Below are 27092 nucleotides of genomic sequence, written 5' to 3'. Positions count from 1 at the left end.
TCAATTTGCCTGTCCAGTCCAGTCCCACTACACCCTATGGCACAGGAAAAATCAAATATTTATCATTTTCTTCCCTGTGCTGAACTCCAGGAAACAACTCACCCTGGAGAAGTAGGTCAGAAAGAGGGCACCACCCTCTCTCTCTTAACTTTCTGCTATCCCAAAAACCTCACCAAACTGCGAACAGTGCACATCTCTGGGATATTGTAGGACACACGTGGCTTTGCGTTTTTGTGTGTGCCGATAAGAAGACAGAACAGTTAAACAGAAGTGCTGACTCTGTGAATCAATGTCAAGGCTTTGCATCGACTCTATGGGACAATGGCTTTATCGGTTCATGTGTGTGTTACCTTTTGGAGGCTGGAATGTATCTGGAGCACTGGGTGCCATCCCAAGCGCAGTAGGGGTCTCTAGCCAGGCAGCATTCTGCACAGCCCTGCCCATAAATATGGCACCTGTGAAGGGACACCTGCACCAACCCGTCGCTTCCTCCAACAAACAGCTGCTGCTGCACACACACACACATAAACAAAGTACTAAACCAGGTGCAATGACAAAAAAAAAGTGCTTACTGGAGCAAACTCTCACAGTATAATTTGTCTTTTTGGTCTAGGAAACTCTCAAAATAAGCATGTGTACATGTGACTCAGAGAAATAAGCAAACAACATTTACAATAAAAGTTGTGGTGCTATTGCTTTTCTCTCAGCATGAGTCTGAAAAAAATCAGGGGGTCACAGCAGAGCTTCACATAAAATACCCTTGTAAAAGAAAATGATGTTCAGGAACTTATTTGAAACCATTTAATGGTTTAAAGTGGTAGTATTCACCGTAGCGAAATAAAGGCAGATGTCAAATGTTGATCAGATAATGAGACAAAGTATCCAACCAACCTCTGTATTATCCATAATAGTATCATATGCTATTAAAAAGAAAAAGCCTTTAAATAATAATTGTTGTAAGAATTGGTCAAGTGGCCCGCTGATGTAACCATAAGGTTCTATCTCTTTGAAGTAGAAAGGAGGACAAAAGCTTTTTGGGTGAACTGCAAACTTAACCATGAACTCCTAAAGATAATAAGAGATAATTGGACTAATGGGAGTGTAAAGAAAAAATGAAAGGAATGGCCAAAAATCTGGAGAAACAGACTTATCTGTGAGACTCTGATAAAACAGCACAAACAATGGAGGCCACATCTTTTATGAGACTATGCTTGAGTTTGATTTTCTTAAACAGTCCTGCAGAATGTCTAAAACAGCTGGCTGGTGAACGCTGACAGTCAATTCCTGAGGAAATCATTTAAGAAATTCTAAATTTTCTTTCTTTATTTCCCAGACTAAATATTTGGTTTACAAGAACCAAGTTTGAACTTCTGTTCTTACCTGCTTTGAGGAGATTTCCATGTTGAGAATGGGCGAGGGACTCTGGATAAATAAATACACCAATATTGTTAGAAGGTGAACTTTTTGTTTATTAGTGTGTTGTTGTTGGTTTTTCATCCTCTCTGCAACATTTACCTTGAACACCTGAAGCTCCTCTAAGAAGATGTCCTCTGTGGACCAGTTTTCTTGAGTGATGCTGACAACCTTCAAAACTGATCCCATATCTGTGCAAACATACAAGAACACATTTCTGTACTTTAAGCTGTACTGCCATCTGCTGACTGTTTAACAAAAAGAAAATAGAAAAAAAAATTATTTCGTTTTAATGGAAAATACTATTTCAGTTCTTCTGCTTCTAAACTTCAAGTTTAATTCAGTTTGTTATGTGTAATTATTTGTGACATTTCCAAGCAATTTCTGTTTGTGAAAATTGTTGCTACAACAGTATTTTTTTCAGTGTACATGGTTTAAAGTGTATCAGACCTTTACTGCATTTTGGACACCACAGTTAACAAGCAAAATGCTGCTTTGAAGCCACTTCACTGGATCATTAAAGCTTTTTAAAATACTACAATAAAATATGCATCTTATTTTCTTACTTGGTCCAAAATGCAACATTATATCTAATTGTTACATATCACTAGTAACATTTGTGTTGTATTTTTTTTTTTTACCTGTTCCCAAGAACATAACAGCATACTGTCCATCCTCAGCTGCTACGCGGTCCACTACAATCTGAGTAAGCCGATACTCCGTATTGATACGAGTGAAAATTGGCCGGCCCGTCATTGGGTGCACAGAGCGGTACATTAACGGGTGCAGCCGTATAAAACTGATGACTTCATCTGGAAAGTCTTTAGTCGTTTTTATATGAGGATCATATGTCCGACTGGGGCACTGCGAAAGAAAGATACAATTTACAGTTATACATTTTTTTATTAAAACGGCAAAACATCCTGGAAGTACATATTACAAATATGCACTTAAATGAAGTAATTTAACTGCCTTTGGCATTATAATAAAATAATATCCAATCATGCTCCAGTAGGACCAGCGTCCTTCAGATGCTTGGCGTTTTTGGTGAGTCTGAAGACCTTTACTAGCTGGTTCAAGTGTGTTTAATTAGTTAAACTTTGCAGCATAGATGTCTTTCAGGAGCAGGTTTGGACACCACTGGTGTAAACATAATTTTGAATCACTGTATATAAAGTGTTAGCTATATATAGTGTCATGTCTCCCTCTAGTGGTAATGTATAAAACTCCTCACTCAAAGTGTCAGTGACTAAAAGTGAGATAAAAACCACCCCTAATAGACTGTTACTAACGGTGCCTGGTCGTGGGTAGGGGATTCTGCCTTCATATTCCACCCAGCGATGGTCCGGTCCCTCTTTATGAGCATACGGTCCATTAAACACAGCACGGATGTCTTCCATGTTGTAGACACATACCGCTGATCCTTTAAAGATAGAACTGACCCCAAAGAAATGTTGAAAACAAAACAACTTGAATACCACAGTAAAAGAAAGGGCATTACAAGTGGCCAAATATACAAATATATAATCTAATCAAATATATTTCAAATCATTTTATACCAAATCAACATTTCAAAATGGATTTCAAGCTATGGTACTCAGACCAAAAGCAATGAAATATTGAAATCCTCACTGTAGGAGCTGTCTCACCTGGTGGTGGTGAACACTCCATACACCATTGGATTTCTTTCATCTCTGCTAGGAAGGAGAAAGATGTCCTCTGTAACACACACACAAACACAATAAAAAAAAAAATCAAAATGAACATATTTTTAAATGCTAAGAAGTATAATAAAACTGAAATATGTTTTTGTGAGAGGGGGCAGGAACAGAAAACATATCACTCACGGAGCTCATCAAAGTGCGTGTCCACTCCATCTGGTCCAGGAATGGAGCACACAAGTCTTGCTTTGAGGAATGTCGTCCACTTGTTGGTAAGACTTCTCAAACCTCCAATGTCATTCTGTATGAGCATAGAGAGTCTCTTAATTCTATCATGCGGAAAGCAATTTTTAGTTTTTATAATAATTGACAAACCAGCATTTGCTTCTGATTAGTGCAGCTTATCTAATTAACCATGAGACTACAAAAAAACCACAAACCTCTCAGTTATACACAGACTTCAGAGGTACACAAACTCGCACACAGGAGAGACAAAGAAAGAGAGTTTAAGAAATTGTGAAGAGCAAGTGAGGGAGTTTATAATGGGAATATAACGGCCCTCTTTGTGAATTCTTCAAGTGCAGGTTTATGTCTTTAGATGCACAATAGAGCACTGAGAGGTCTTAGAACGAGATGACATGCTGAGAACACTTAAACGAATCTCCTCATTATAGCCAGAAGGGTTTAATCAAAGGATTGCGATGATTTCACCTACACCCACTTAGAGCAACATACATATTCCTCCTCTGCAATTATCCTTGTTGAATAACACACACACTTGAGAAAAAGGGAGGTGGAGATCCTAAAAGAGGTTTAGGAGTGGTGTTATCCAAATTCTTTAATCTTCAAAGATGCCCTCTCTAGTGTTAGGCCAGTTATCCAGTGAGGAATCTGGCCTGGGATAGCTTTACAGCTCACTCCTAAAGCTATAAAAACCCACCCGCTTCAACCCAAGAATTTTGCAATAGAGCTTGGAATTTTTATAGCATACAGTCCGGGAGGATGAGCCTACAGCATTAAGGAAACTGCTTTAAATCATTGACTTTTTATTAATTGCAGGCTGACAGGTGACTTGCATGGACAATTACTTCAAATGTATACAGAGCTCTATTCAACATTTGAATTTCAACATTCTGCATTGAAATATTTTTGCATATCAATAACTATTTTCAACATACAGTTTAAACCGTATAATTTCTATATTAATCATTTAAAAGTTTGGGGTCAGAAAGACTTTTATTGTTTCTGTGAGAGAACTTTTATGTTCACCAAGGTTGCATTTATTTGATGGAAAATACAGTAAAAACAAAAAGAGTAACACTGTGAAATCTTATTACAATTTAAACACTTCTTAATATCTTAATATATTTAAAAAAATAATAAAAAATTCTGTCATGCAAAGCTGAATTTTCGGCAGCCATTACTGTAGTCATCAGTGTCAAATAAAAGTAAATAAAATAAAATCTTACTCACCCCAGATTGTACTGAATTTAAGTTAAATAGATTTGACTTACAACTTATTGCCTGGTTGCTCCTTGCCTTGATTTGATATTCTTCCTACAGTATAGTGCAAGTTTCTTTATTTGCACATCATAAACTGAATTTATAATTGTGGTGGTTTTTACTCCGTGCCTGAATCCAGTAGTTTATGGCCAAATACCGCTACAATTTGAATGGTAGTGTACATGTATCAGTGCTGTTTTATGTCTCTTGTATCACTCATGGTCATATTACTATTTGGTTTCTTTCTTCTCACAAAATACAATAATTGTAACTCAAAACAGTATTTAATAAGCAGTATAATGCATAGTCAAACTATACATTAGTTTCTTCAAAAAAAAAAAAAAAAAAATGTTCCATATGTTTTTGTTTAAAATGCATTCCATTTGTTTATTGCATTGATTATCAATGTGTACATGTTGAGGGTTTTACAAGTTCAAAACAAGAGATTAAATGTAGCTAATAATATTAAATTGAATTGAAGGTTTTTATGAGTAATCGCCACCCAGGATCACAAATGGCAAAATTACTTCCATCTTCTGTGTGCTTTGATGACAGCCTTGTGGAAGAGACCTTTGTGAAGGGAATCAATTAATCACTTTCTTTAGGGAGCGACCTTGTGTATGGAGTTCATTTCCCACAGTGTTTTTCATGGATGTAAAAATGATGCATTTGCGGTCAGTGTGATGTTTGAACTGTTGTACCCCATAGTTTATCTTGACTTCAGATGAATTCAAATTTGACTTATTTATGGATGGTTTCTGTTTAACGCCCCCATCCTTCATAGTGAACTGTTGTTAAGGGATGGGCAGAACACAATGTGTTAACATGGAGTCACTTAGCACACTTATTTCACTATGCAAGGGGCCTTCCACTGTCATCATTAACTACGACTTTGGCAGCAATTATATGGCCAGACCTCTGCTATGATTTACCCTGCCTGACAACAGTGGTTTGGTCCGCTTTCAGCAGATCACATCAAGGGGAATGTACCAGGAAGCCTTTCATCCCAAGGGATGCACATTTAATCTTATGTGCTAAAGAAGGATCAGAGAGATGAGGTGAGTTCCTCTCTGATCAGGCAGCGTGAGGACAGGTCTTACCCGGCAGATTCGGGCGACACGAGACAGAACATTCTTGTCCGTAGTCCTCCCATCACGAGATGCCTCACGGAAAAAGAAGTAAATCTTGTCATCATCAGGGTTGTAGGTGTCTGCGATGGGATGGGCAGAAATAAACTTGCCCTCTGTTGGGACAAAAGAGAAAAAAGCTGGTCATTTATTTCTGTGATACCAATCCTTTATTACTTTATAAGACTCACAAGAAAGTGTGGAGGCCTATTAAAGGAGCTAAGACTCACTGTTTGTTTGTTTGAGTATAAAGTCAAAACTGTATCCTACTGTTTAGTGTAAATGCTAGGCATTTCCTTTTAGACTCACAGCAGACTGTTAATGGGTGTTTAGGAATGGAAATAGTCTTGTGTGGGTTTAAACTCCATTAAATTGCATCAGCCACTAGAAGAACTCTAACATTAAGGAGGAAACCAAAGGTGGAAGAAATACAGTCATTAACTCAATGACTAGACAAAGACTGTATTATGCTGTACTCTGCAAATGACTCAGACCCAAACAGAGAGGAGAGAAGAGGAGATGAAAATGCCAGCAGTTGGTATAAAGGATAGGAGTGTCACTACTCTCAGAATTATTCAGAGTCCAAGCAGAAGATATACTGTCTCACATTTAGTTTTTCAAGATATTTAAGAGGTGGAAGTCCAAATATAATATTTATGAGCTATTTGACACATTTATGAGTATATCTAAAAACCTCAGGTTGAGTTATTTTTGTAATTTTGTACACTCTGGCAACTCACACACACAATTTTATTTTATTTTTCTATGCCGGGTGATTTGACTCATTAATTTTAATGAATTAAGGATCTTTTCTCCTAACCATGTGAGTTACATATCCTAGACACACAGGCAACACCTCAAATGCGGCATATTTAAATGCTGTAATAACTTTTCCACAGACTGTCAGAATAAATCAGTTTGTGGTATCAGTGTATTAATGACTGTGCCTTTGCTATTTTCTGTGGTTCTGGGTTTTCCCATTCTGTCACTTATGTTATGTATGTGTGTTAGCAAGAGTGTGAGCATACAGTATGTGTGTGGCCAAATGCTGTTTTTATATACACTACCATTTACGGGACACAAAAGTTTAGACTTCTTTTTTGATTATTTATTTTTTTTGTAATATACTATTAAAGAATAGACACTTTTACTGTATGATCAAATAATTGCAGCCTTAGTGAACATAATTGATTTCTTTCAAAAAACAAAAATGCAACATATTAACCATCACTGCAAAATTCTCTTATTAAACTCACTCATTCAGAACTTTTCAAGGGCAATAAATTAAACCTAAAAACTAAGCTAAACAGGTTCTTTGTCATTTACTGAGGGCTGGTATGAGTGTATTGAAGTAGCCTTGTGTGGAGCACTGACCGTTGATCCAGTAGTCCTCCGATATGTCAGTGCGAATGTACTGCTGGTCTGGGGGTGGGCCAAGAGAACGGCTAAACGTGCTGTCCTTGCCCAGGAAATCAGACGCCGTGCCAGCATAGAGATACTGATCTGAAAACATAAAAAGGGAGCATCTCAGCGTAAACATAGAGCTGAGGTCAGTTGGGCGGTAAGCACGTTTACTACAGCTGACCATCAAGTCATCAGCATCAGCATTCTCTTGTTCTCTTTTCCTCACACGTGCACTAAAAAAAAAAACATTCATAATATTTTTAAGGTAAGTGGTTGCAATAAATGTATTTTAGCTACATTTAAATAAACAAATTTAGTGGATTTACTTTCAACATTGTTTTATTTATTTATTAATGTAGCTAAAATAAATAGTTTGCAACCACTTAAAATGTAGTTTCGGTTTTTTTTACAGTGTGATGTACAAGCCCAACCGAGGTCATACAATCATACAGTTTCATAAATAAAATTACTATAACCATAATATCCATGACAGCTAAAATGGGATCATGGATTATGTTTTTAGAATCACTTAGTGATTTCTATCGGAGTTATCATTTGGTGTTTGGACCTCCACCCTACCTCACCCTTCTCTTTATGTATGTGGTTTGGAGCAAATCTCGATGATATCGGGGAGAACGTGCTCTGTGTTCTCCCAGAGTTGTTCCCTGTTGATTATGGCTGTCCATGTAAATAAACAAACACACTCAGCCACAGTGTTGAAGGAGGAGTTCAACCACAAGTAAAAAATCTCATATGCCGTTTTTGGATTTTAACGTACATTTTTTACTTAAATTATAGACCATTACGCACACAATGCTGTATGACTTAAGATAATTAATTATTATTATTTATTTATTTTTTTTAGCTTTGTAAAGAGGATATATAACTGCACACTTAGTTGCAAATAAATTACTTTATTTAATTAACCAAGAATTATTTTCAAAAACATTGGTTGATTAAATAAAGTAGTTTATTTGCAAGTGAGTGTTTATATCCTCTTTACACTATTTTGATATCTTCCAACCTGCACCTTGAATCTGCTTGTTTACTTTATTAAGAAGCTTTTTTTTTTTTTTTGAGCTTGTCACAAAATGTTTTCATTGCATTATATTTCTTCAAAACGTTTGTGTTTCCTGCAAGTCAGTCTTAGAATGATGTGACAATGAGTAAATGCTGAAAATTTTCCCTTTAGAGTAAACATTTTTTTTTTAACTGTCCTAGTTCAGGTCTTTTTATGAAGATTACATTATAGCTTCCAATTTCTGGTAGGAAGGAAGGATCTGTAATGACTAATAGCTGTAATTGATCAAACTTTGTTCAGCTGGTAAATATTCAGGCTTCAATACAACCCACAAAAATGAAGCACAAGAAAAAAAGTAACGTTTACAGCTGGTACTCTTGACAGGGTGTGACACTTCTCAGCTCTCCATTGGAAACATAAGGGTCGGTTTAACTTGAAGCCAAAAACTATTTTCCGACAGACAGTACAGAGGAAACAGGTTTTTCGTGGGAGAAAGCCGATCACGTGCAAAGAGTAAAATGCTCTTTACATCAGGTTTGTGTTTTTGTTTTGTGAAAGATCTGTTAGAGGTTCACCTGTGAGTACTGAAGCAAAGGGCTGGTGTGGATCAAAAGGACATTTCATTCGTCCAGATTCCACAGTGTTGCTGTGTAGGTGCAGCCAGCTGTCCTGATGATTACACAAAACACTCACCATTACATATTTACCATAAATGACTTAACACATTTTCAAGAATACCAGTGAATCAAACAGAAAACCTCAATATAATCTGTGTGGAAACAGTCAATTGAATTCCTTGCCTCTTTGTGACCTTTGACCTCTAAGAAAGCACAGGAGGGGTGGAACGCTCCAGTACCACAGGCGTAGACATGAGTCCGGTTATAGCTGTGTAAAACTCGAATGAAATTAGCACATTCGGTCTGAGGTAGAGAGAGAAAGAGAGAGCATGTGAAGTGGCCTTAAAAACGATTTGGATATTTATAACACGTTTAGTGTATCGATATCATTGTATTAGTAAGCAAACTATCTAACAAAGTGGTCTTTACCATGACGTATATTATCAGTATACTTAAGTGTTTCACAAAAATAAGTTTGCAAGATTTCAGATGACAAAATAATCAATATTCTGTTTAAAAATACCTTGGTTGAGGGAACTGACTCAATACATTCACTAAAAATCATTTTGGGATGAAGAGATATAATATACACTACTGTTTAAAGGTTGGTAATAAAACAATTCTCATTATCAATGTTGAAAACAGCTTTATTTTTGTGGAGATCAGGAAACATGCAATGACATGCAGTGGAGCTCTGAAGCAAATTGTTTACAGGTCTCTTTCACAAGACAGGATTGAGTTAGAGAGAACAGTCTGTTTATTGAAACGTTCATTCAACAAACATATATTTACATTACATTTAGTCATTTAGCAGATGCTTTTATCCAAAGTGACTTACAAATTAGGAAAACTGAAGCAATCAAAACTAACAAAAGAGCAACAATATGTAAGTGCAAATGACAAGTCCCGGTTAGCCTATGAAGCAAGGCATTTAAATACACACAAACACACAAATAAACAAATACAAATAAGTAGAATAGAAAAAAATAAAAAGCTTATAGGGCTGGTAAGCAACTAAACATTTTTATCTAATTTATTACATGATATGGTGATTAAATAATCTAATTAATCGCACATCATATTCTGAGAAATTACTCCCAAAAGATAATTTAAAGTCATTGTTGTGTAAAGCATTAAACAGGCATTACAAAAAGTAGGTCCAGCAAGAAATATTTTGTTTGATAAAATTGATTACAAAGACCCTACTCTTTTGGACAATGTGAGTAAATGATGACATAGAACTATAACTTCAATAATTTATTTTCTTAATTTTATAATTATTACTATGAAAAATATGAAATTATTTCTTTAACGAAATGATACTCTAAATAATAAACTAAAAAATAAATAGATAAAGTGGAATTAAAACAGAATAGAAAGTGTTAGAGGGTTAAATAAAGATATATATATATATATATATATATATATATATATATATATATATATATATATATATATATATATATATATATATATATATATATACATACATACATACACACACACACACACACACACACACACACACTGACTGATACTTACAAAAGGGTTTTTGCCAGCCAGTATACACATATCCACCCGGTCTCTTGGAGCTGGCCAGCTTAGCTGAAAGTGAGAAACATACACACAAAAAGCAAGTCAATTCAGAAAAAAATACACATACCTTGTAATTTATACAGTCAGTGTTTACAATTGTCTCTAATGGAACTGTTTCAGAAAGGTAATTCAACCATGAAGTGTAAACTGTACAAAAACTTTGATTTAGACTGAGATTAGGCTGAGGCTCAAAGTAGGATTTTAAACAGAGTTTAATCCATTGTGTATTTAACAGATGAAAAGCTGTACATGTGAAATACTGTACAAACACACGAGAGGGAGGATGACGAACAGATAAAGAGTGATGAAGGGGCTGCTGGCCCTGTCTCTGCATGCATGTTATATAAAGCTTAAGCGATTAGCACACACAGGCCTGACCTTTGACCTTGACCTACCAGAGCCGTCTTTACATGTAATAAGCAATCCATGATTACACATGCTCGTGAGATGACTTTACATGATGGTACTTTGAAGATTAGCGTGCCTACCACAAACTGAAAATGGGCTCAATTCACATTCTCCACTATACAAATGAGAACAAGTGCATGAGACAAACACATTACATAAACACATACACTCGCATATACAGGTCAGCACAACAGAAAGACCATTTTTATGCAGTTGGAGCTCTTCCTCCACCTCTGCATACTTTTAAGATAATAAAATGTTATTCAATTATATATGCATTGCCCAAAACATATATTTCAAATATATACTTAATAAATGATACACATGACACAATGCACTTTAAGTTTGAGTTCGGCTCAGGAGCTCTGTGGGGTGATGCTGTGGGAATATCTAGATGTGACAGTGAAATAACTGTGAGAACTTTTCAAAGTGAAAGTACAAAGTGAACTAAAAGGAGCTCTTGAGGCAGAGATGCACAGAAACACTACTGCCATTAATGTATTCAAAAGCTAAACATATCTAGAGACTCTCACGCCATGCTAACAGCCATTTTTGTGAGATTCGAAAGGTATAAACAGTTTTGATTTGTACTGAGTTTAAACCAGATTATGTTGTCCAAGTACAGAAGTATCCCAGTCAACAGTTCTATAACAAAGTCAATGGTTTTATATCAAAACAAAAGGGAAAATATATTTTTCCCCACAATAAAACATGCACCTGTTTGACAGAAAACAGACAAATAAATAAAAACATAAAATGTATCAAATGAATCTGACTTGGGGATAGGCTCTTGGACCAGTAAAGCGACCACCATTTGACTAAACAATAGCGTCAATCAAGAAACAATATCTATTATAATTCTAACATCTGTTGAAAACTGTTTAATTATTATTAATATATATATTTTTTTTTTTTAATGAAAGAAATCTGTCAACCAGTCTGAGAATGGGTGAATGCTCTTCTAAAACCTTTTTTGGAAAAATGTGTTCTGTTTTGCCCCAGACCACACATAGTGTAAAGTCTTTACATTCCTTTTCACAGAGACCTGATTCTGCATGTCTGCAGGTGTGAGCCTTTTAAGGTGTGTGTATTTAACCTTTTTGGGGTGTTTATTTATGTCGTCTGGGTCCAGTAGGTAGATGTGGTCTTTGGCTCCCAGCAGTAATCGGCTTCTCTCTTCATCCAATAGGACTGTCTGAAATCGCTGCCCCTCGCTGGAACCCACAAACGTTACCACGCTTCGAGAATGGATCAGTTCTGTAGATGTCAAATGACGGTGAATACACAAATATAAACACATAACGTACTATATGCTCAAATATATTAAATAAACTGTGTATCAGAATAGAGACTTGTGCAAGAGATTTATGTGTGGAGTATGTGCACGAATGTGCATTTGTCTAAGCATTGCATAAATAAATAAAAAAATTATCATATCACTGCTATAGCCCTCTCTTCCAAATATCTTACACTTCTAATATAATGACAGGCATAAATTTACTTCTATATTCCATATCATCTACAGTAACCATATCCTCGGGGCTATCTGTCATCTATGTGTTCAGATTCCATCCTGATAAGTTTCCATCCTCTCTTTAACATCAGCCCTCTTCTAAACCTCCCTGCTCCAGCCCTTACTTCGCCTGCCAAACATGAACCAAAAGCCTCTGAGCTGTTTGAGAATTCAGCTGGATCTAATCGCTCCACCTATCATTTCTCACACATCAACACAGCGGCAGATTAGCTCGATGGTTCATTTGCTGTAGGTTTCATATTTCACTTCTTCCTCTCTCTGAGGGACCAATGACACATTCTGTTATTTTGGCTGAAGAGTGCCGGTTAACAGCTTAGACAGCTAAATTCAGATTTGCGTTTGCAAACAATAAGCGTAAGCCAAAAGTTGTCATGATAGCACAAATAAGCTTAAAGGTTTCAGGCTATCAACACCAATATAAGAGAGGTGGAAAATCTGTAAAGGTGACGTTGTTAAGCCTTGTTCATACTCTCTTTGGTACGTACAAGCTGAACTCTCTAGATACATAATTCTTAGGATATTTTTAAAACACGTAATGGCATTTGACTAAAGCATGCAGTCTTAGTAGACTTGGACAGAGTCCTAACATTTCTCCACCTTAAGTTCTGCTCTCCTTGCACACAAACATAACCATCTGCCAGCAGCCTCAAAGCAAGAAAATCTGGCAGTGTGCACTTAAAACACCACGGAAAGCAGTTCTGTAGACTCATTTATGTTTTTGATCTTCTTTTTATTCTGTTTTGAATTCTGAATTTCACATATACACACCATTTCACATTCATTCTTTCCATCTCTCAGTTTTCAGCTACCTCCCTGCGTGTCTGCCATGTACATGTATCGTTTAAACACCCATACGAGGGGTGGGTCACGGAGCATCAGGATTAGGAGTCTAGAGTGTCAAAAAGCTGAATAAATCAGAGGATTTAACTATTTATTCTCTGGGGTGCAATATCAAGGATGGGTCATTTCTGATCAATATTTATAAGACAAAAAATTCTCTTCAAAATAAAACCCCATTCATGCTAATGCTTTACTATCTGATGCTAATCTACTCTGCAAACAGTTTAAGGTCAGAGCCCTGCTGAAAGATCTCTGCTTAGCAATGAAGTCTTCAGAGATTTATCTGGAGTTTTGGAGCTTTATATGCACCCCTAAGGGAATCAACTCTCGCATTCCCTAAGAGAATTAGTCTGTAAATTACAGCTAGACATGTCACGGTTGGGTTAAGGGAAAAACACAGGGAAAGGGAAAGATCCAATAGCAGGTAAGGTTTATTGCACAAACAGGTTAAATACAAAATAAAACTGTCTTGAGAGACAAACCAAACAAAAAGGGAACCGGATGAAACGGGGAACTCGGAAGAACGAGAAGGTAGAGGAAGTCTGGGGGAACGAGAGCATGAGACACATAGGGTAAGGACTCCATGATGACAACAGAGAAAGACAGCTCTATATAGGGAAACTAATGACAGAGTATTGTCAACACCTGTGCGATTCTAATTGGAGTGCAATTACTGTGAAGACACAACCAGACTAGCGGAATTAAAGTGCCTATGGTGAAGTGCCTAAGGGGAAGTGAGCTCACTAGGGGACACCCAGGAAACAGAGACTGATAGCGTGACATTACCCCCTCCCCTACGGAGCAGCTACCAGATGCTCCACCTGAAAACCCCGGAAAACCCAACAGAAAAAGAGGTAGGAGGGAGGTGAAGCGGAGGCGGACTAGGGGGAGGGACGGAGGGTCAGAAAACAGAGACAAACAACCAGGTGGAATGGAGAGACAGAGACAAAGACAGGACAACCAGGTAAAATGGAAGAAAAGAGACGGAACAACCAGACGTGATGGAAAGGTAGAGACAGGAAGGTGTAACACAAAACAAGGAGTCCAGGAGGGTGGTGGACCGGCGGAAGGAAAGAGGGGAGGGACGGAGGGCCAGGTCCAACGGAGGAAAATAGAAAAAACAAAAAACAAATGAAAACAAAAACATTGGTAAATGGAGGACATTAGGTGATGCCCACCCGGGCGGAACAGAGGGCCATCACCCCCATGTGGTCAAAGCAGAAGCCCCCCCAGGGCGGAGCGGAAGGCCACCACCTCCACGTGGTCGCGGCCGAAGTCCCCCAGGGCGGAGCGGATGACCACCACGTCCTCTTGGTCACCGCCGGAGTCCCCCAGGGCGGAGCGGATGACCACCACGTCCTCTTGGTCACCGCCGGAGTCCCCCAGGGCGGAGCGGATGACCACCACGTCCTGATGGTCACCATCGGAGTCCCCCAGGGCGAAGTGGTCTCGGGCACTGCATCGGGAACGGCCTCCGGCACCGCATCGGGAAAGGTTTCGGGCTCCGTCTCGGTCTCCGGAACCGCAACGGACATCGCCTCGGCTTCGGGCCCCGCCTCGGCCTCCGGAACAGCATCGGGCACCGCCTCGGGCACCGCATCGGCCTCTGGAACAGCATCGGGCTCCGCCTCGGCAACAGCATCGGCCTCGGGAACAGCATCGGGCTCCGCCTCGGGAACAGCATCGGGCACCGCATCGGCCTCTGGAACAGCATCGGGCACCGCCTCGGCATCGGGCACCGCCTCGGCCTCTGGAACAGCATCGGGCACCGCCTCGGCATCGGGCACCGCCTCGGCATCGGGCACCGCCTCGGCATCGGGCACCGCCTCGGCATCGGGCACCGCCTCGGCATCGGGCACCGCCTCGGCATCGGCCTCTGGAACAGCCTCGGGCACCGCCTCGGGAACAGCATCGGCCTCGGGAACAGCATCGGCCTCGACCTCTGGAACAGCATCGGGCTCCGCCTCGGCATCGGGCACCGCATCGGCCTCTGGAACAGCATCGGGCACTGCCTCGGCATCGGGCACCGCATCGGCCTCTGTAACAGCATCGGGCACCGCCTCGGCATCGGGCACCGCCTCGGCATCAGGCACCGCCTCGGGAACTGCATCGGCATCGGGAACAGCCTCGGGCACCGCCTCGGCATCGGCCTTTGGAACAGCATCGGGCTCCGCCTCGTCATCGGGCACCGCCTCGGCATCGGCCTTTGGAACAGCATCGGGCTCCGCCTCGGCATCGGGCACCGCATCGGCATCGGGCACCGCCTCGGGAACTGCATCGGCATCGGGAACAGCATCGGGCTCCGCCTCGGCATCGGGCACAGCCTCGGGAACTGCATCGGCATCGGGAACAGCCTCGGGAACTGCATCGGGAACAGCATCGGTATCGGCCTCTGGAACAGCATCGGGCACCGCCTCGGCATTGGGCACCACCTCGGCATTGGGCACCGCCTCGGGAACTGCATCGGGCTCCGCCTCGGGAACTGCATCGGGCTCCGCCTCGGGAACTGCATCGGGCTCCGCCTCGGGAACTGCATCGGGCTCCGCCTCGGGAACTGCATCGGGCTCCGCCTCGGGAACAGCCTGGGCCTCTGGGACTTTCTCCAGGCCTTGAGGGACGGTCGACGCCTGTCTCCTCCTCCTCCGTCCTCCACGATGGCGAGTCGGCGGCACCTTGTCTGGAGACTCAGGCGTGGAGTCGTCCATCTTAAGCTGTGGCTCTGGGCTGGCGACAATCCTGTGCTGTGGTGTTAGGCTGGCGGCCATCTTGTGCTGTGGCGCTGGGCTGGCGGCCATCTTGTGCTGTGGCGCTGGGCTGGCGGCCATCTTGTGCTGTGGCGCTGGGCTGGCGGCCATCTTGTGCTGTGGCGCTGGGCAGGTGGCAGTCTTGTCTGGAACTTCTGGTGTGGTTGTTGCATCCCACTGAGCACGATGGTGCAGGTATTTGGTAAACCCCAGAAGTCCAGGATCTCTAACCCCTTCATCTCCCATTGAGGTAAAGGATCATCCAGGCAATTATTAAACAAATCTTTAAGTGCTGCATCATTGTAACCTAACCCGACTGCCAAAGTCCAAAACAATTGCGCCAGGCCACCCACCTCGCTTCCCTTTTGATGAAGGGTGGTTAAGTTCTGGAATCTCCTCCTCCGTTCCTCCATGGTGGCTGGGGAACAGATTCGAAATCTCACACCGCTGGATCTAGGCATGATGGAGTCCTTCTGTCACAGTTGGGTTAAGGGAAAAACACAAGGAAAGGGTAAGATCCAATAGCAGGTAAGGTTTATTGCACAAACAGGTTAAATACAAAATAAAACTGTCTTGAGAGACAAACCAAACAAAAAGGGAACCGGATGAAACGGGGAACTCGGAAGAACGAGAAGGTAGAGGAAGTCTGGGGGAACGAGAGCATGAGACACATAGGGTAAGGACTCCATGATGACAACAGAGAAAGACAGCTCTATATAGGGAAACTAATGACAGAGTATTGTCAACACCTGTGCGATTCTAATTGGAGTGCAATTACTGTGAAGACACAACCAGACTAGCGGAATTAAAGTGCCTATGGTGAAGTGCCTAAGGGGAAGTGAGCTCACTAGGGGACACCCAGGAAACAGAGACTGATAGCGTGACAAGACAATGATTTTTTTGAGGATATTTAAAATGTACATTTGACAAATTCATTACAAAGATTAAATGTTCTTTCCTAATTAATATCAGAGACAATATAATGAGGAGAAATTTTATATTTTGCCTTTAAAGGGATAAAGTTCCTACCTACGGTATATGATTTCTTCTATATGAAAGGAGACATTTAGCAGAATGTTTGAGATTCTTGTTTCCATTCAACAGAACCAATGTTTGTAAAGCTCCCAAGAAAAACTAGTAAAGGTAGTCCAGATAACTCCAATATGCATTTTTAAGTCATTATTCACCAAATATTCATTGTTCATTGTATGAACAAGGGAATATAGCAGTGTTGGGGAAAGTTGCTTTTAAAGGTAATGCATTACAATATTGCGTTAATCCCTACAAAGTAACTAATTACGTCACTTAGTTACTTTTTATGTAAAGTACTGAGTTACATTACTTTTCCGTTACTTTCACGTTACTTTTTAATATGAGCGGGAGTTGATTGTTTTTAATATAAGGAGTTCTATTTATAGCAAATATAAAAGCCCCTTCACACCAAAAAGTGTAATGAATAAACCTCAGGCTGAAGGAAAAGTAAATTCATGTCTGAACAGTAGAACACAGGAGAAGAAAGTTCAACACTCTTCAACAATAATAATAATAAAAAAAAAAAAACAATGAAGCACGGTTGTAAGTTTATGTAAAGTCATTTATGGTTATTAGTATGGTTAAACTGGATCATCAAAGGTCACCAGCAAAGACATCTCCCTCCAGTGTCTCCCAATATAGGGACAAGAGTCTTAGTAAGTCACTAAATGGGAAAGCAAAAGTAACTGGCATTGTTAATGCATTACTTTAGTAGTAACTTTAAAAAAAGGTACATGTAATGGATTACAAGTAATCTATACGTTCTGGTATAAATAACTCCTTTTGGGTTCCACAGATTTTAAAATGAACAATTTTCATCATCTTCCCTGGAACATGCAAGCTTGTAGCTCATATTAAAATAAAAAAAAATATATAAATATACTTCCATGCCACAGAGCAAATGGACTCTAACCAGAACTTCTTATAAGTCCAATTGTATAAGCTTGTAGTGTAATGCTTCACTTCTGTGGTTTGCTGACCGTAGTGGTTTTACAATTATTCTTATAAGAAATGCAGACTCCCCGTGGACCCATAAAGAAAGTATTGTCCATTCAGTTCAATCTTAACATTGTGCTGTACAGTTCAACCTTCACACTGTTAGCTATTTCAGCCCTGCAGGTAGATCATTTATCTTCAGGCAATGGCAAAGCATAAAAGTTGATGAGTGAAATACAAACCTATGAAGTAATGCACAATTTAAGTGGATGACAAATTAAGGTACCCCCAGCTATTCGCCAAAAAAAGAGCACTAATGTCACAGAGCAAGACTTCTTTTAAGATTTCTCAGATGGTAGAGGATTACACTCTTAGGTGTAATCAATATCCTGCCTGCGGTTTGGGAAGAGAGCCAAACTAGTGGAAAATAGTGTAACTCTGTGTGCAATACATTAGGAAGACGCATGACCATATTTACATCTGTTTAGAGAGCCACAGCCAGCTGGGAGCCATATAGTTATAAATTCATTGTAAACTATACTGTGAATTCTAAAATTGCTGTTTTCCTGTTGAAAAACAAGGCTTTGTGTTTGCATGTTTCATGTTCATGACTCTGTCATGCATGTCTATACCATCATGCATGTACACTTTATGTCAAACACACGGAAATATACCACTCATAAAACAATCTATTACCCTCATTCAAGACCCCGTGCCAAGGGAGACTGTCTTCAATAGAAATATTTACACAACCTGAAGATAATATTTTGATGAGTTTCACTGGACATTGTCAGCTAGGAGTGATGTTAGCGAGAGAAAGAATATTTAGGACTCCAGAACATTATGTGATGTACTATATCGAAGGCAGATCAGATGTTCCCCTTTTAGCCTTCCTTTAAGAGTAAAACAAGAGGAACGTACTGCCGAACGGTCTTGAGGTGTGCACGCAGCCTTGCATACTTCTGGATAATGACTGTTTTATAGGAGTGCAGTGATACAGAAATGGTGTCGATGTTTTTATGAGAGCATCTGCTCAGATGATGGACTGTGAAAGACTGTACTTCTGCAACCTCTCCAAAAGGACCAAACATGGAGCTAAAAGGCTTGTTTTATGATCAAACTGACCTGTTCAGGGTAGCTTAAAGGATTAGAAAAACTTGTAAAAAAGCCCAGCAGGAACCAATATATTATACATAAATGTATAGGATATTAAAAATAGGATATTAAAGACCGTTTTAAATGACTATTGCAAAAATATATATATATATATATTCTCTTAACAGACGGCCCTGTCATAATATATTGCTTTACAGATCTAGCACTTTTGCTACTCATATATGTTGACGCCACAATTTTGGAATTCATTAACATTTCATTTTGCATATAATGTCTGATAAAGCAGTGTTGTGAGCAGAGCGCTGCTTTGTGTACAGCCCTTACCTGGGAAACCTCTATTTCTCCCGCTCTAAGTGCATCCTGCTGGCAGAGAATGAATTTGCATATATGCCACCACAAATAGAGTGTAAAGGTCACTGCACACAGAGTCAGGTGTTTTTATTTATTAATTTAATTTATTAATCTTTTCCCATCAAAATGCTTGTTATGGATGGCGAAAACATAGAAAATTTAATCTTATCCAGAACAAACGTTTTGGAGGCAGTGTGTAAATGTGATTTACACAATGTGAGGAGTATTTATGTTTTGACGAGCAAAAATGTTGGACTCACTGTGCAAAGACCTTAGGTCTGTGGGAAACACTGTACGTATATGTATATATACATACACACATTTTAGACTATGCTTTAAAACAGGAAAACAATTGCAATGTGTTAAGACAAACTAAAACTAAAGTAAACTTATTTTTTTGTGATTTATTTTTCTTCCATAATTGGGCTTCCCAGTACATTTAACTTGTTTAAGGGAGGGTGGGGGTTCAGGAGGCAGGCATGTGGCAGGCAATGGAGAAGAAGCATGGTCCATAGTGCCAGGGTGGAGTGGATGAAGGAAGGAGCCAAGGAGGAGCCTAGAGCAAGAGGAGCCAGGTGGTACTTCAGAGGCCAGCCAGGATAGCGGCCCATGGTGGAGTCCACAGCCGGAGGAACCATGGTGGAGAAGGGCCGACAACACCAGGGGGCCGACTGACAGAGACTTGAATGAGGAGCCCAGGATGGAGCCATGCAGATGGAGAGCCAGGGTGACACGGAGGATCCAGTGGGCCAATGTGTAGCTGAGGGCTGAGGTGACCGAGGCGGGGCTCCATAATACTGTGGCAGAGCTGGAGCAACTGAGGATGGAAGCGGAGCTGAAGGGAAGGAGCCTGACAGAGCTGGAGGGATGGAGTGACGAGGCGAAGCCAGAGGAGTGGAGTCCCGAGGCGGCGGAGTGTCGAGTGACTCGGAGTGACTGACCAAGATGGAGCCGGAGGGACGAGGGAGCCTGGTGGAGCTGGTGGGATGACAGGCCATGGTGGAGACAAGGGAGCTAAGAGTCCAGGGCTCAGAGGCTGGAGGCGTAGACAGGAGATCCTCATGCCAAGGCGGAACTGCAGACTGGAACTTCCGAGGTGGATCAGAGCACCCAGATGGCACTGACTGAGGGTGAGCTGAGGGACTGACAGGCAGCAGTAGAGATAGGGTGTAGGAACTGGCTGGTTTAAGAGAAGGCGGGAGAATGAGGCTGGGCAGGGCTTCCCTCCAAGCCCTCAATTTCGCAGGCTCAGGCTCTCCATCTCCACCATGCAGCAGGATGACGGCTGGTTGGTTTCTGGTTTGGGAGTGGGGCAGACAGAGAAATATAGTTCATTAGTCTCCAGCACCCACTCCACACATGCGGCAATGTTGTCCCGAGGACCACTTCTGGAGAGGTGTGACTTGGACCGCTCACTGTTGCTGGAGATGGATAGTGCCTTAGGCACACCAATTCCAAGAAATCCCTGGTGTGAGTTTCTAGGGAGCGGTCCCTCTGCTCCAGGCATAACAGGGCAACATTAGGATTGTCCATGATGACTGAGGGAAAGGGGGGGGGGGGGGGGCAAAATGTACAAATGTACGAGGACGAAGGAGATCAACAGAAAGGTATTTTAATTAGAATATCCAGGAGACAGGTAAATAAATCCACATCAGATCAATGAATAAACATGAACAAGAACGGACCACATACCAAACAGAAAGAAGACTTTAAATAAGTCAGCTGACCAGGGGAAAACAGGTGGAGGGAGTTTACTAATAATGACTAATGTGCAAATTAATCAAAAACAATAGAAACAAACAAGGCAGGAGAAAGGGAATCAGAAAAACGAAACAAAAACAGATCGTGACCATAAAAATATAGTTGAATGGAGCTGAAATTTTAATTTTATACACTCAAGAAAATCTCTTCAAGTTATAAGTCATTGCATGCACAAATCATAATTTCTAGCACAAGTCAGACAACTGTCTTTTCTCTCCCCTCATTCACGTCATTCTCGCCAGCTCAGCTATGGCAAACTGACGCACAGCATGTAGGATTTTTATGCTAAAGAAACCAAAAATAAACAGACGCCCCGGCACAGCCTCTCATATTTTTATTGGCGTGAGTTTCCTGATACAGATGAAGGTCTGCTACAGTAGTACTGGCATACTGTGGGTCAGTTTTAAGCTATAACTTTTATCTCCCTCAGTGGCATAAAACAAACACTGCATTCAAGTAATTCCTCAAATCGAAGCAGGGACTGAACACAGAAGAGAATGACAAAGCACAGAAAAGGACTTTTATCTCTTCTTGTTGGATAGAAAAAAACATTAATGTCTAAAGGATTCTTTATAACTTGTCAGCACTATCAAAAACACATTCTAAAAAAACATGGTATCTAATCAAAGTTGCTACTGATGTTGTAAAGCCCAGTTGAGATTTATCATTCGTCTACAACTGCGGACAAAGTATGCATGCCTTTTAACAATCCATGTGTCAGTGCACTTACATGAGTAACAACATGTTGTTACTTTTAACAGTTGTTTCTTTTATGCCTCACTCACTTTACAGCATCATGCGTTCATCTGGCCCAGAAATAAGTATGTGTGTGTGTTTCAGAGCGTGGCACCACACTGGTGTTGTTAGAGTAACTCCAGTGATAAGCTAAAATGTGTTTTGCTCATGCTATCACTGTTGAGATCAGAGAGTTAACGCCTTATTGACTTATCAAACCTTTGAAGCCACAGCTGCAGTCAAGCAATCAAACACAACCACAGGTAGAGGTATAGGGCACTCACAGCATGAAACAGTGGTGAACAAATACCACTAGACAAGCAGACAGTTACAATGAGGTACCAGGTAAAATCTCAGACCTTAGTCGTCAAGTACTTATTTTACCTTTCATTATGAAATGGTAATTTTGTTCTAGAACTACTGACACAGCAAAATATACAGAACTATGCTCATAAACAAACAAATGCAGATGTACATGCAATGCATACAACTAGATTTTTACATGTGAGAGGTAGGGGTTACTGATATGACCCGAATCTTACATTATGATATGAGAATTTTAAAGTTACTTTAGCTTGAAATAAAGTTATGATATAAAAATGTAAGATACTGTTGAAATTACGGCTGCTCTTGACTAATGATTTTTCTGGTCGACTAGTAGTCATTCATTTGAAGCATTAATCGACTAAGCACACGTTTATTAATAAACCTTTTGAATCATTATAATGAGCCTTTAAATGAATACATAGCCTAATAAGTACTCAAGTCCATGCATAAAGCTTGCTACAGTGCATTGGCAGAAGTAATGATTATGAATGTTTCAGGGAAAAACAGTAAGGAGACTGCATTAACATATTAATCATTTGAAAAACTAGTGCTTTTTGTTTTCGGATTAAGAGATGAAGTCGGATGTTCAAGTTCACAGTTTCCTTTCATTATTTTACAATTGTGAGTGCACACAAATAAATGTAGAGTCTTTACAGATTTGAATGATGTATTACTCTAACCTATATGACCAAAAATGAGGGATTATTTTTAAATCAAGTGAGCGCACCAGTGCTTCCATCTGTTGGCAGTGAGCGAGCTGCTGTTCAGCTTCCGCACAGATATAGCAAACATTTCTCTAGGTTAACATTAGATTGAGTGTCTTAAAACTGGAGAAGATTTGACATGCCCTGACTCACTTTGCTTTTTTTGAGTTGCTTATAAACATTTTAATGGCTAAAGTTTAATAACACTGTAATCAGCACAAACTGGTCTTCAATAATATGTGAGCATTGTAAAGTCAATGAAATTAGGCCATAAAACAAGACTTTTGAGAACTGAATCTTGAAGTCTAGAGTTTTTGATTCAAAATGATCGCACGCACTCATTCACAGAAAACTAAATATTGATTTAAATTTTCGAAGATACTTTTTGTATAGAAAAGGTATGCGAGGAGGCATGAATGATTATGCATAATGCTGTGATTCCTACATGGGATGACAAAGGGCCACATAATGAGCTGATTAATGAGCATTTCAGTGAGGTATGTATCCAAATATAGTTTTTTTACCTTTGCAAATTTTTTTGTCTATAACAATTAAAATCAGCTTCATATAAAAACAATAGATGTCTAGGACATATATAATTTAGAAAGCGAAGAGTGTATGTGTGCTTCTAGTTAATACAAAATACAAAATGTGCATACTGCTGCTGTGATATGCAGCACAAACTTTATGTACACTTAATCAGTCACATGCACAGTCTAAATATTGACCTCATACAAGTGAGTTGTAAACCTCTCATCACATTCCTACATGTACTTCAGAATGTATCCTTTAAAAATGATAAATGTTCGAGCAGATGTTTCAAATAAATACATAGAAATTCAGCAAAACACTAAAGATTTAATAGATAGTTTTAGAAATAAATCATGTACATAGAGCAATGTAATAGCTTTTTGGAATAAACAATGCTAAATAAAGTTTGAAAGTTGAACAAAGACAAACTTTACCTTTGTAGCCGAGTTTAACTCTTGGCACACTCTCCTTCATAGAGTTCACCTCCGGGAGAGAGAAGAAAAGCATGACCAATGCAGACCACCAGACACTGGAGAACCACCCCATCCGGAGATGCTGATGTCTGTTCCTCTGTCTTTGTTTGTCTGGTTCCTCAGCAGTCTTCATGATGAGAGGGGAGAGTTCTGCTGCTGTGGACCTGTGATGGAGAGGACAGTTAGATTGAGTCATCTAAGGGAGTGGCTGAGCATCTCTGTGGGAGGTGTGTCAGTGTATGTATGTGTGTGCGTGTGTGTTTGAGGTCTTGTTAAATCCAAAGCAAATGTTCAGCTGCTTTACTGTGGACTCTTTCAGGCATGTCTATGCATTTTAGCAGCTCTGCATCAGCTGCTGCTCCATTCAAGTCCTTTCTTTTGTCCACCAACACACATACTTTGTCCCTCTCTTTCTATATCTGTTTGTCTCTAAACAAATGGTCAGCTTGATGAGGGCAGCCACTTTCAGCCTTCTTTCAAATGCCTTTCTTTTATTTTCTCACATCATCTTTCATCTGCTCTGTCTCCGTCTCCTTTTCTCACTTCTTCAACAAACAGTATTCGGCTGGGGCGACAATCAGATCTGGATCTCTGCTTCATTAGTCAACAGAGTGCCATTAAATTGTGGGAGAAAGTAAGAAAACTGTAGTCGTCAGTCTTTATTAGGAGATTTCCTTCAGCAGGGAATCATTTAGAACAAGGATTCACACACTTCAGATCAGGGCCTCTCAAAACAGTCCTATTATTTTTAATGAAAGAACGAGTGAAAGAGGGAATGAAAAGGGGGCATGGAGGGACTTATACTATGTTGTTCAACAACCAGCTAGTGAATTTAGGAGACTTCTCACCCCGAGGGTTTGAGAGTTCTGACAGTGTGCTGTGCTTTTGGCATGCTGACAGTAAAATCCTCCCTGAGAAGTTTCATTTCAAATTCATCTTTTAAAGCATAGTTTTTTTTTTTCCAAAGCATCAAATATATATACATAATCTTTGACAATAAATTTCCAAGAGAATTACTGTCAGACTTCTAATCACCTACCAAATAATGTCGCCATTATTATGCATTATATATCTATATATTATGAGGACTATGACAGTACAGTGCAAAAAAAAAAAAAAAAAAAAAAAAAAAAAAAAACCTGGCCTATTTTATTAGACCCAGTTTGGGTTGATAATCATTAATAAGCAGAAACCAAATTATTCAAGTGTGTAAATGTTTCTAGCGTTTATTACAGGCTTTCTGTGTGTTTCCTGATGGCACTCAAAGCTAAATGCTTTGGCCACAGAAGGACTATTGTGGTTGGTGAAAAAGAAAAACTGAACCAAATAACTGGTTAAATTTAGTCTTAAACCTCAAGGTATTCAATATTTCTTCAGCAATGTTCTCTGAAAGTTTTAAAAAAAAAGCAACTTCAATTAACTGTATAAGTAACTTGATTTGTCATATATCATATACATTTTATTTTTACTATTGCTTATATTTGTTTTCCAGTCTGTGTTGTTACCGTAATTATTCTGCATGTGTTTGTTTTTGTTTGTATGTGTTTGTTTAGATTGCAGCATATTTATTTGATGAAAATCAATCACCATAATGAATTTAATGCAAACAGTGTTCATATATTTCAAAGACCTACTGCAACCAAAACACATCTAGTTATAAGGCATCTGATAAAGCTATACATTGTCACGAAGGAATGTCCCTCTAATACTGCACATCTATCAACATCAGACAAACATATCTCTAACTCTAACATTAAGATAAGTCAGATTTGTCTGTTTATTTAAAGAACAAGGCGGCAACACAGATAGCTTTGATTATGATGGATCATACTACATTCATGACATGTAGAGCAGAGATTTAAAGGGGCTGAGGGAGCGATCTCAGAGAGCAAGTGTCATGAGGATATCAGCATGGGGGCTCTCGGGTAATGCCTAAGTCTTGTAAGTTCATGTATCAAACAATAGAACTTCTTTCCAAAGTTTTTAAATGCTTTCTTCCTCCTCCACAAAGACACATTTTTCCTCTTCTTATACATCACAGCTATTGTCTCTTGCAAACATCTCCTGGATGGATTCTTCCACCTACCACAGACTATGATTTTACTGTTCAGCTTAACAAAAGGTCAGTCCAAGTTCATTATTATGAGCTCAGGTTACGTATTTTTGTTATTCTTGGCAGGGGTCAATCTTTTTTGCTGTAGTTGTAGTCGGCTGTAAGGGTTACCCTTCACTCTGTGTAAATAATGCTCATATCACCATAAGCAAACGCAGACACCAAGGCCATGTTATGTTTTCATAATCATAACATGCACCTAAAATTTGTCTGTGTAGCAAGTAATTCGTATCAAGTTCAAGGTGGTGGTTGGACTAACACTGGTTTTTAGAGAACATAATAATATCCTATCATTTGACCCCATATGTTTCTGGCTTCAATATTTTATATAGCCCAGTTCCATTATATTACATTTACCTCCCATAGATCTTAGAATTTCAGCTCCCATGGCTGCAAGCTGTACAGCTACTGTTGTACAGAACAATTCAAAAGCTAAAAAAAATATTGTTAAAAGTAACGGAAATATGGTTTTGTTGCAGCCAGAGATGGTAAAAAAAAAATGTCTGATTGAACTGAAATGCAGCTAAATTAGTTTGGCAGCATTCATTTATTATTTCACATGACTCTAATTGTACTCTAATGACTGAAGTTGAATTATTCAAAATAAAGCAAAGGCTATTTATACTAAGCGTAAAAAAACACAGAGTAAGTCGTAGATACTGTTTGCACAAAGTATAAATGCCAACAAACAGAATTTCTTTGCATTACTGTTAAGTGCAAATAGTTTGCAAATGATCAGAAACAGTACTAGCAGTAACAGCTCTGATCATGTGATCTACATCCCACAAAGACATTTATTCTAGAAAACTGACACAATTTGGTCATCTATACTGTATCTCACGTGAGAATAATTTTAATTATATTTTATGAAATTTGTTCATGTGTAAAAACTGAAAACTTTTAAATTTACATTGTCAAAATGTGCTGCATGGTTTGTAACTATGGGTAAAATCAGTTAAAAGTAAAAGTTAGTGAATAAATAAACAAACATGACAGGCATTTACTCACACAGAATGAAATCAAAAGATGGTTTACAAAAACACCATTTATTTCAGTCATAACTTCACTAAAATCTATGTATACATGTTTCTATGACCCAGTAATGTGTATACAATCCATCTCAATACCTATAATGAAAACATTTG

General features: G+C 39.5%; 1 protein-coding gene across 3 annotated transcripts in view; it reads right to left on the bottom strand.

Annotated features, from left to right (window-relative positions):
* sema3d (sema domain, immunoglobulin domain (Ig), short basic domain, secreted, (semaphorin) 3D) overlaps nt 1-27092 on the bottom strand; it is a 39841-nt gene that overhangs the window by 6521 nt on the left and 6228 nt on the right. Inside the window, exons 2-15 of one of the 3 annotated variants that reach the window (XM_026287177.1) lie at nt 23796-23998; nt 11847-12007; nt 10289-10351; nt 8930-9049; nt 8705-8798; nt 7079-7207; nt 5678-5820; nt 3261-3375; nt 3063-3132; nt 2706-2850; nt 2055-2277; nt 1516-1604; nt 1381-1422; nt 351-505 (exon numbers count right to left, since the gene is read on the bottom strand). In XM_026287177.1, coding sequence (XP_026142962.1) covers nt 351-505; nt 1381-1422; nt 1516-1604; nt 2055-2277; nt 2706-2850; nt 3063-3132; nt 3261-3375; nt 5678-5820; nt 7079-7207; nt 8705-8798; nt 8930-9049; nt 10289-10351; nt 11847-12007; nt 23796-23967 — 1721 coding nt within the window. In that variant the 5' untranslated portion in view covers nt 23968-23998. Of the gene's footprint in view, nt 1-350; nt 509-528; nt 1285-1380; nt 1423-1515; nt 1605-2054; nt 2278-2705; nt 2851-3062; nt 3133-3260; nt 3376-5677; nt 5821-7078; nt 7208-8704; nt 8799-8929; nt 9050-10288; nt 10352-11846; nt 12008-23795; nt 23999-27092 lie in introns of those variants that run through there. The other 2 variants (XM_026287176.1, XM_026287178.1) reach the window with 2 other exon arrangements.

This window comes from Carassius auratus, chromosome 18 (assembly GCF_003368295.1).
Source record: "Carassius auratus strain Wakin chromosome 18, ASM336829v1, whole genome shotgun sequence".
NCBI classification, from domain to species: Eukaryota; Metazoa; Chordata; class Actinopteri; order Cypriniformes; family Cyprinidae; genus Carassius; species Carassius auratus.
Note: the sequence above shows the minus strand (reverse complement) of the source record. Positions and strands in the feature narration are given on the sequence as shown.